This window comes from Ictidomys tridecemlineatus, chromosome 8 (assembly GCF_052094955.1).
Source record: "Ictidomys tridecemlineatus isolate mIctTri1 chromosome 8, mIctTri1.hap1, whole genome shotgun sequence".
NCBI lineage: Eukaryota > Metazoa > Chordata > Mammalia > Rodentia > Sciuridae > Ictidomys > Ictidomys tridecemlineatus.
The window spans coordinates 110076402-110087247 of record NC_135484.1 but is presented as its reverse complement, the minus strand read 5'-3'; the positions used below and the strand labels follow the sequence as shown (position 1 = coordinate 110087247).

The 10846-nt window shown below is 52.9% G+C and overlaps 1 protein-coding gene across 1 annotated transcript; it reads right to left on the bottom strand.

Moving 5' to 3' along the window:
• Nucleotides 1-34: 34 nt before the first annotated feature.
• On the bottom strand, nt 35-8510 carry Treml2 (triggering receptor expressed on myeloid cells like 2). Its single transcript, XM_078018525.1, has 5 exons — nt 8219-8510; nt 5925-6245; nt 3245-3715; nt 1958-2170; nt 35-1710 (listed from the first exon to the last, which is right to left on the bottom strand). Exons 1-5 carry the CDS (start codon nt 8268-8270, stop codon nt 1616-1618), a joined length of 1152 nt encoding a protein of 383 aa, XP_077874651.1. The 5' UTR covers nt 8271-8510; the 3' UTR covers nt 35-1615.
• Between the last annotated feature and the right edge of the window lie 2336 nt (nt 8511-10846).

Here is a 10846-nt window from a genome sequence, read left to right as displayed (position 1 = left end):
ACCCGAGCGGCAGGAACATCACGGCATCCACACATTTGCAGTATTTGTGTCATTTTGTTGTACTTTGAAAACAATCTTGAGAGGTAGGAATTATTGTCCCCTTTCATAAGAGAGGAAAATGAGGCCCAGATAAGGTTAGTGACTTGCTCAGGGTCACACAGTGACAATGGCATCACTGGTCCCCATCCCTGACTCCTTCTCCAGTGCCCTTCCCATCGGGCCTCTCTCTCTGGGAGCTGGTGCCATCAGGACTGTCAGTGATGCTGGCAAAGGGTCACCAGTGTGGTGGTGGGGTCTCCAGGAGCCATTTCCCCCAGATAAGTTAAGCCCTTCCTAGTCACACGCCAGGACAGTGGATCTTAGCAGGTTGCTTGCTGACCAGATTGAGGTCATCATGTGTGTGTGTGTGTGTGTGTGTGTGTGTGTGTGTGTGTGTGTGTCTGTCTGTCTGTCTGTCTGTCTGTCTGTCTGTCTGTCTGTCCGTCGGTCCTGGGACCAGTTCTGTCAGTTGCTCAACCTGAATCCTCCTTCTGCCCTCTGCTGGATGAATGGAAGAGGTGTCCCTCTCTGCATTGTCCCCCTTCTTACAGCCATCCTGGGGTGCTCCCCCAGCTGCCTACCAAGCCCCCAGTTATGTCACCCTCCTGACATGAGGTTTGCTCTCTCACCAGGAGGTCCCTGAACCAAGGCCAAGGGTATAGATGTCACACTTATCCTGGTGCTATTCCGGTCACTGCAGGCTGATGGAACCCCTCATCTTTCACTGCTAGATTCCAGGACAGGGGTCTAGACCGCGGAGGCCAACTCGGAGCCACGAGTGGAAGGCAGGCTCTGTGGACCCCTGGCCTGAGGCTTCCTGGGTCCCATTCTGCCTGCGCCTTCCTAGGCCACTTCTCCAGGCCGAGGTAGCTCTGAGTTGTCTTCACTGTGTCACAAGTGAGTCATTTTTTTTCCCAGTGGACAGAAGCCCCTTGGGGATGAGGAGGTGACCCCTTACTCCAAACCATAGCCCCTCCCATCAGTGTCTGTGGGTGAGCACCCTCCGCAGAGCTGGGGTTTCGAGCACCCCAGGATGGAGGACGGAGGCTGCTGCGTCCTCAGGACCATCTGGGAACTCAGAGCTGAAGCCCAGGTGCAGGATCCTGGGGAGAGAGTCCTGAGTTCATCTTCTGCAGAGGCCGGCCTTCAGCCAAGGGCTCTCGGCTTCCCAAGAGGGGCCAGCGGCAGGTGGCAGTGGTGGGGTGCAGGCTTCTGGGGGGGCAGGGGCCAGCAGCTGCAGCAGGCAGAGGCCCCATCACAGGACACATGGCCAAATGGGAAGCTTTGGACAATTCTGGGATCTGCAAATACCGACCCCTTTGTGGACCCATCTCTTAGTCACTGTCCCTTCTCCTCTTCATCGTGGGACTGTTGGAACATCAGCTGCCTCTGGGCTCATGAGCCCCAACTCTTGTCCCCACATGGATGGGGAACTTGATGAGAACAGAGGATGCTGAGGACCCAGTGGCCCCGGGTGGAAAGAGGGCAGCTTTAGCTGTCCCCCTCCCCTCAGGACAGACCCTGGTCTCCATTCCTCATCTGGCCTCCTAGTGTCTCCCTGGGAGACATCCCGTCATTAAGTGGTCTCAAACTCAGCCGGCTTCCACAGGGGCTCTGGTCTTCTTGGTGCCTCTGCCCAGGCTCCAGCAGAATCATTGCACAGGCTGTAACCTGTAAGAGACAGGGAGATGGGGTGCAGGCCCTGCCCAGAGCCCCTGGGCCCCGGAACCCTGGCTTTGCCTCATTCCTGCAAGGCCATCCCCTTAGGGAGATGCTAGGCCACCTCCTCCCTTGCCAGGTGCCTCATGGTCCTCTTGACTGGACACAGGATGAGGGACCCTGCCCCCCTCCTGGGACTCGGGGTCACAGCCCCTGACACAATTACTCCCTGGAGAGGCTCAGAGGTGGCTCCACTCACTTCCCATGTGTCTCTTCTTCCAAAAGCCATAGACCATGACCATCATCATGGACGCTGGGAGGAAGGTCAGCATGGCCAGCAGCACGGTGAGGTGAGAGTCCGGGGGCCTGTGGAGCAGAACAGAGGGCAGGGGGAGACCAGCTCCCACTGTGTGCTCGCTCGCCGCGCTAGAAAGGCCGGACCAGAAAGAAAGCACTCGCATTCGCCTTTGCAGTCATCGCCTCCCGTCCTGGGGACCAGCTGAGGCAGAAGCTAGCGAGGCACCCAGAGTTGCAGGGAGGGCGACCCCAGGGGGAGGGGGCATCTCTCCACCTCGATGCCTCTCCTCTACTGTGTCCCCAAATCTGACAATCTGGGAGGAGCAGGACACTAAGAGACTCCCAGTTGTGACTGAAGGGATCAAGATTCTTACTCTCTTCGGTGACGGAGACCGCCTCTTGTCCCCTTTCTCCTCTGGGTGGAGGCCAGCCTGCACCCGCTCGCCCGCAGCATTTCCATGGACATCAGCGAAACACTTTTGTCCTAAGAACTTTCCTTCCCCACTGGAGCTCTCTATGCCACCCACACCAGGCAGCGGTGCTTGTGACCCACAGTAGCTGGTGCATACGCTCCAGCTCCCTCCACCTTCCCATAAGTGACACTGGATCCAGAGTCCCCCCCCCCACATTAAGTTTTCACGTGGGCACGAGGGTAATTGGCACCTCCCCTTCCCTGTTCCTCTTCCCCACCCTCATTCCAGTGTTCCAAACAAGATGTCAGTCTTTATCTCAGAGTCGGCTTCTGGGGGACCCAGATTAAAGTATCCCCCATTTCCCACTCTCTGTCCCTGTACTCTAGCCTGGCACAGTGAGGCATGCCTGTCATCACAGTGACTCAGGAGGCTGAGGCAGGAAGATCGCAAGTTTGAGGCCAGCCTTGGTAACCTAGCAAGACCCTCAGCAACTTAATGAGACCCTGTCTCAAAATTAAAAATTAAAAAAGGACTGAGGACGTAGATCAGTGGCAAAGCATCCCTGGGTTCAATCTGCAGGGATTGGAAAAAAAAATACCTACTCCCTTCCTGGGTCCTTCCCCTCTCCTGTCATCCAGACTCTTCAGGAGACTAGGTCCTGCTGCTCATCCCCCCTGCCTCCTTTATGTCCCTTCCAGTCACCCACCTCCCATAATAGCAGCAGTCCACACAAAGGTCCTGGGGAGCAAAAGGGGAAGGTCACCCTGATGTGGGTAGCATAGAGAGCTCCAGTGGGGATGGAACAACAGCTGCCCCGAGGTCTGTTCAGGGCCCACAAGCTGGGGTCACATGTAGGGAAATGTCACCCGACAGGTACCTGAAGGAGGGTAATTGGTTGTGGTATATTCCCGTGGTGGGCGAGTGGCTGCTGTGGTACCCGGATGTGGTGGAGATGGATGTAGGGATGGCAGGGGAGACTCTGGCATCACTGGGAGATACTGTCACCGGTGGGGGTCCCGTGGTCTTTGTGGGTCCCGTGGTCTTCGTGGGTCCCGTGGTCTTTGTGGGTCTTGTGGTGATGGCTCTGGTACTGATGAAGCTGTAGCCGGTCACAGAGGCTGGTCCGGTGGTCCCTGAGGCAGTGGAGGGCAAGCGTCTGGCCAAGGTGAGGAGTCTAGGTATAAACAGGGTTGCGCTGGAAGTGGAAGAGGTGTCAGGGCCCGAGGTGGGTGCTGGTCCCGTCGTGACAACCTGACCCTTGAGGATGTCCAGACGTGTGAGAGGAGAGCTCCTCTGAGTCGTGGGGGCTGCAGGACCAGAGAGGGATCAGTGTCAGGCCTAGCCCAGGGCCTTGGTGCGGGGAGCAGATCTTGGCAGCCCACACAGTTGTCCAGGTGCTGAAGGGAAGTCCTGTCCTCCTTGGCCCTGGGCCTAGGATTCTGAGTGTTTGCTCAGAGGGCAGTGTCAGAAAGGAGGCAGAGCAAAGAAGGGAGAGACTTATGTGATCTCTTCAGCCTCCCCACTCAGGTCACCTGTTCCCAGGGGACAGCACCACCCGTTCCCACCTCTCTTGTCACTTCCCGGGCCCTCCTCATTCCTGTGGGTTAGAGAGATCTCTATAACAGGATGTTGAACAGAGACAATTCCAGCTACCCCATAACTGTCCATTAAGGTCCAGAGATGAGGACAGGGGGGTATCGAGGGCCTCAAGTTCCAGAGAAAGCCACCAACTGCCAACACCTTCTGTGAGGGCTTAACAATACACACCAGGACTGATCCTGCTCCCCTCGCCCATCAACGCAGCTCTTTACCACCCCGTTTTCCCAAAGAAGTCTGGAGTTTGGATGGCAGGTGACGAGGAGAAGCCACCAAGCCTTGATCTAGTGGGTCTTGCTGGGTCTGCCTCATCAGAGACAATCGGAGAGAGGCTGCTGCACCCACCACTGCGCACAGAAAGGAGGCCTCCCGGAGGAGGTGGTGAGCAGAACCAGCCACAGTCCTGCCCTAGGAGGGAGGCCAGGTAACAATACCTCATCAGATAAATGATTTCAGGTAACAACAAATGTCCCTAAGAAATGTGATGAACTAGAAAGGAACTCAGAGATAGGGGACGTCCTGAGGTTCAGAAGACACCTCCCTGAGCAGACGCCATGTTCTAGGTTCCAGGAATACAGTGGTGGGCTTGGGATCAGTAGCGTGCTCGTCTGGCATGCGTGCGGCCCGGGTTCGATCCTCAGCACCACATACAAAGATGTTGTGTCCGCCGAAAACTAAAAATAAATATTAAAATTCTCTCTCTCTCTTTAAAAAAAAAAAAAAAAAAAAACATAGATTTGAGACCCTCCACTTCTCTCATCTCCAGCACCCACATCCCATTCCAGGCCACGTGATTTCCAGGCAGACACCCACCGCAGTCTCTGGCTCTGCTCATATCCTTCCATCCTCCATAAACAGCCATCGTCATCTTCAAAAACAAGCCACCACACACCTCTCTGATAGCTTCCTACTGTACTTGGAATAAAATCCCAACTCTATGTCATGGAATTCAGGCTGCTACTCGACTCTGCAGCATCAGATCCTGAATAAAAGCAGCCAAGTATTATGAAATTTACTGTCCACCCCTCATTGCTTCCCTGACCCAACTGCCCCACACTCAACATGGACCAGCCACACAGGCCACGCTCCTTCTCACCTCAGGGACTTTGCTCATGCTTCTCTCCCCAGAGAAGGCCCTTCCGAGCACCCAGATTTCATCAGGCTGGAGGGGCCCCATCCTTCAGGGTTCTGCTTGATGGCGTCTGCTCAGGGAGGTGTCTTCTGATCCTCAGGACGTCCCCTATCTCTGAGTTACTTTCTAGTTCATCACATTTCTTAGGGACATTTGTTGTTACCTGAAATCATTTATCTGATGAGGTATTGTTACCTGGCCTCCCTCCTAGGGCAGGACTGTGGCTGGTTCTGCTCACCACTGTATTCCCGGAACCTAGACCAGTGCCTAGAACACATCATCGGGGCTCAGTGAATAGCTGTTGAACTGAGGTCTGAAGAAAACAAAGCAGAGTCCTGGGTTCAAATCTCCTCTCTGCTGCCTGTTGATTCCGTGTCCCAGGGCAAGGTCAGAGCCATGGAGCGTTTTTTAGATCTCATTTTTTTCATCTTGTAAAATGAACTAGCTAGATATGGTGCACATGCCTGTGATCCCAGCGACACAGAAAGCTAAAGCAAGAGGATCATAAATTGGAGACCAGTCTCAGCAAATTAGTAAGAGAATCTCAAAACAATTATTTTTTAAAGTGTCAGGGATATAGCTCAGTGGGAGAGCACTTGCCTAGCATGTGTGAGGCCCTGAGTTCAATCCCTAGTAACATTAAAATATATATATATATTGCCCATAATCTGTTTAATTTGTTTATGGATTATGATTCTTATTCTGTTGGTTGTTAGTGGAGGACACGCACACGCACACGCGCAAACACACAGGCATGCGCGCCGGCCATCCCTGGAAAGCTTGCTTACCTGGAGACACTTCCAGCTGTATGCCCATCATGGGGTAGAGGATCCCGGAGCTGTTGCGCATGCACCAATATCGGCCCGAGTCCTGGCGCTTGAGGGCCTCCATGGTGATGTTGACCACCTTGGCCTGGACGTCGTCCTCCAGCAGGTAACGTGGCCCCTTCACCCAGACCCGGGCAAATCCAGGCTCACACCTCCTCTTCCTGACCTTGCACCAAACCTTGCCCTCCACGCGGTTTTTGCGGCCCTTGTAGGAGCACTGCACAGACAGGGTCTCCCCTTCCAGGTGCTGCACTTTGTTGTACACGCTCTCAGCGGGGAGACCTGGGGAGACACAACCCGCTGAGCAAGGTCTGGAGAGAGAGGAGCTGAATGCACCTTGAACCTCAGCGCCTGGCCAAAGGTGAAGGAGGGGCTTCGCTGCCCCTCCGCTACCCTAGAGCTCCCCCCTCTGATGCAGGAGATGCACAGACCTGCAGACAGCTGGCTCCCCATCTGTGGGGGAGGCTGACCTGTCCTTCAGGGAGTCCCAAGTCTAATGCAGGAAACTCAGCCCTAGTGTTCCGAGCTCCATCAGACACAGCCCCTCCTTCACAGTACTTTCTAGTCTTCAGGGATTCCTAGTCTTTTAGGAAAGATCCAGATGCCACCTCCATGAGACAGATGCTCATGCATAATGACAAGTCTTAAGTCTGGAAATTCAAAACACAAACACTGAGGTAGATAAGAAAGTCCAATATTTGGGGGGAAAATGACGAGTAGCTATTTATTTCCCAAACAGGTTCACTTTAGTCTTGGCGTGGGAGCTGTGGGGAGGAGGGTGCTGGGCATTGAACCCAGGGCCTCATGCATGCCAGGCAAGCCATCTGCCGCTGAGCTATAGCCCCACCCCCATTACAGCCGCCTTTTAAATACCATGTGACCTTCGTTCATTCTAAGTGGCATTTACTTTTTAAATATTCTAGTTACATAAAACCTAAAGATCAAGTATGCCCACATACGCAAATAAACTCCCAAGAATTCTGCAACTATTCACTGCTTGTTTACAATATCTTAAATACTGTGCCTGGAGAGAAAATGTGGTTTGAGTCCTTCATAATCCATGGTATGGTGGAGAGGACTTGGGACACAGGGAGGGCCTGTGTAAGTTCAGCATTTTCTCCTCTAACAGTTGCACCCCAGAACTTTACACACACACACACACACACACACACACACACACACACACACACACTTATCTGAAGTAAGATAGAACAGAGAGTCAAAATGAGACATGGGTGAAAACCCTATTTTAACCGCGTAACTCTCTGAGCAGTTCATTTAGCATCTCTGTTTCTCCATCTGTCAAGTGAGAATAATGTCACTCCCCTCAAAGCCTGCTGTGAGAAGGATGCCCCATGGGAGTGCCTTGAACACAGTAAGTGCTCAATGCATGCACACTTCCTGCTCTCAAATGCAGGTTGTTCCAGCTTTCCCCAGAGGAGCCCAGAGCATGATGGTTAAGGGCCCAGAACCCGGACATCTGTTCCAGTTTCCAACCCAACTGCCAAGCTGAGCCTCTGAGTAAACTAGTGCTTTCTCCAAACAACACTTTGACCCTTGAAAACTAAACACAATGATCCAACTCAGTTGTTCAGTGAGGGAGCCTGGGACTTCTGAGCCCAGGAGAGAAACCCCTCTGCCCAGGGGTGGTGCATTTTTGCCTACATCTACCTCTCCTCTCACAGGAGGTGAGAGCAGACTTTGCCAACCCTCCCCATGCCCAGAACAGAACAGGAAGTGGTAACTTGGTCGCCTTGGCAGCAAGGGACCTGGCAGGAATGGGTGAGGCCCCTTCAAAGGCGTTAGTAGCCATGGCTGGGCGAGGCCTTCAGGGATTGGCTCCCTTCAGGACAGCACCAAGGGACCGGATGGCGCGTCAGCATTCCGAGAAAGAGTGAGTTCAAAGAGAGTTTATGAAGCAATGGGCTCCTGTCAGTCACAACCTTCCTGACAGAGGCCAAGCAAGGGTCCCTGATTCTGGGTCCCAGGGGAACCTAGGAACACAGGGGCCAATGTAGAGGGTCCAAAGCTGCACCCCAGCTCCGGCATGAGGCCTGGGCTTAGCTCTGCCTGGGGCCAGATATCAGGATGGAACATTCTTACCTGTCTGCCAAGGACCTACTAAGCCAGCCAACCTCCTACCCCTCCCCCAACTCACAAACATTCAGATAATTGGGCAAGGACAAACAGAGCCCAGGGGACAGGAAAAGATCAGCATCCCCCCCTCAAGTCAGCACCCCCCCCATTCCTCTCACCTGAGACGCAGTCCTGTAGCCATAGCAGCAGCAGCAGGAACATGGGGGCCATGCTCCATCCAGATGGGCAGTCAGAGGCCCAGCAAGGGGCCAGGGCACCTGGGGGATCCAAGGTGAGGGCCCAGACCGACGCAGGACGTGCCACCTGGGTCTACCAGGGAAGGACCTTGGGTTCTAAAAGTGAAGTTGCCCATTTAGGGAAGTGAGGGAGTGTGGGACCCACTGCCACCAGCAGACCGCAGGGGCCCAAGGAGCCTATCGCAAGAGCGGCACTGGTGGCTGTTTCCGCCCTCTTCCTTAGAACTTGAAGCAGGTGTGGCTGCTCCACCCAGTAGGGGGCCCCCAACCCCGGGAGGGCTCACTGAATCAGACAGCTCGGCTGCCCTCCCTGGGTTCTCCCCGGAAACCATCCCCTGGAAAGTCTCCTAATCAGAGGCAGGAGATCCAGGTAGAGGCTGCTGCAAGGATTCCGGATCCTCTGGTACAGACTTTCCCGGAATCCTCCAGGCTGGGACACAGGGACAGAGACCTCTGGCTGAACCCTAGACACACATTCACAAAGAGCTCTTGCACACTCACTTACACTCACTCTCTTGCACACTCCCGTTCACTCACTCATTCATTCATTGCAACCAAAAAAAAAAAAAAGTTTGTTCCGTGGCCCCACCTCTCCTCGCAGACTCCACCCGCATGTCATTTCTGTTCACTGGTGCAAATAACCTCTTCAGGCTCACGTGCCATCTTATTTTTGTCATGGGGAGGAAATGATGCAAATTGTAAGATTCAGAGAAGAACCTTTTGGGTTTGGGAAGAGGTTCCTGTGCTCTGATGCATGAGCATGCACGTGCGCGCTCTCTCTCTCTCTCTCTCTCTCTCTCTCTCTCTCTCTCACACACACACACACACACACACACACACCCTGTCTCTCTTCCTCTCTCTGCCTCTACTCCAGTAATCTCTACTCACCCACCAGCTCTCTCTAGACCCCCCACTCCCTCTTGCAGGCTTCCTAAAGACACCGCAAGGCTTCCCCTCAGCCTCCTCCTTTCCAAACAGCCCACCCCACAGCCCCTTCCTCCCCTGTCCTTTCCCTGCCAGAGCACAGGCAGGCCCCCACAGCTTCCTGCCCCCGCCCTATCTCGCCTCCACAGGAGCCCAGCTCCAGATGAAATGACCCAGCATTTGGCCCATGACCCCACCCTTCACTTCGTCTCCCAGAAAGAGAACCAAAAGGATCGGCTCTGACATCCTGTAGCCATGTCATCTGCTCTGCTGGGTTGCAGGGACCAAGGTGGACCCCCAGGATCACGTGTCCTCCAGGTACCCACCGGGGCCACCTTGCTTCTCCTTACGTGGGACTCAGCAGCAAGTCTCCAGCTTGCATGGCCCGAGTCTTAACCTGAGCTTGAACCCCCAGATCCCAAACCAAAGAATTTTTGTTTTTATTGACTCCAAACTTTTACTGTCTGTTAACTCTCTCATTTATTAATCCATTTATTCTTCCAACCTCATTGCTGTTCCTGGGGTTAGGCACTGTGGGTACGGGAAGGAGATTCAGTTGTCACTTCAAACCTCCCGGCTAACAGGAGATGTGTTACATTTTCCTTACACATCCTGCCCTTCCCAATATCTTTGCCAAGTCCTCAGACCCCTGGTTCAGAGGTTGTCTTTCTCTCCAACACACATGCTGTCTTCCTTCCATCAGGACAAGTGGCTTCAGAAGTGGGGGATGTCACTAAGCCCCTAAGTCCTGCTCTGAGTGGGGCATGGTGACAAGTGTGACCCTGGGGGTAGTTGTAAGTATTTATCAAAATCTCTAGAAGTTTGTATACATTAGATGTCTGTGTACAAAATAATTTAACATAGCATTATTTTTTCTTTACATTTATTTTTCTGATCAAAAAAAGTAAGGTCTAATATTATTATTAGAATATATAAATATAAAATAATCTTCATTCTTTTCAAGGGAAACTTCTTAGAGTTGGACAAACCCATAAGGACTCATATCCACTACCACGGTTGAGATAGAAAAGAGTCCCATCACCCCCAGAAGTTCCCGGTGCCTCTCGAAAGCCAGCCCCTCAGTCCCCAGCCAACACTGATCTGGTATATTTTTTTTTTTGTATAGTTTTTCCTTCTGTGGACTGAAAATCATAGAGTATGTAGCATTTTATGCTATTTTCTTTAGATGAAATCCAATATATAACTTTATGGATCACAGTTTTGTCATATCAAAGAAATATTTAACCCAAGGTCACAAAGCTTTTTTAACAGCTTTATGAGATAAAATTCATATACTATGAAATTGACCCTTGAGAGTGTACAGTTCTAATTTTTCAGGGACTTCTGGCAAGATGGCTTAGCAGAGGTGCCAGACAGCTTCCCACCCACAAAGAGGGACCTCACAAAGAATCAACAGCTTCTATCCGACAAGAACATTTAGAGGAGAAGGCTGGAGCGCCGTGCGGATAAAATGGAGAAGCTGTGGATCGTGGCCTTATAAAGAAGGGAGGGAAGTGCCTTGTGTCTTCCACGATAGGGAAAAGGCAAGCGGGAGGACCCCAGCGGTGCCCACTGATGCCACAGACACCTGAGGTTTCACCCCTGGGGAGTCCTGCAGCCCCGAGC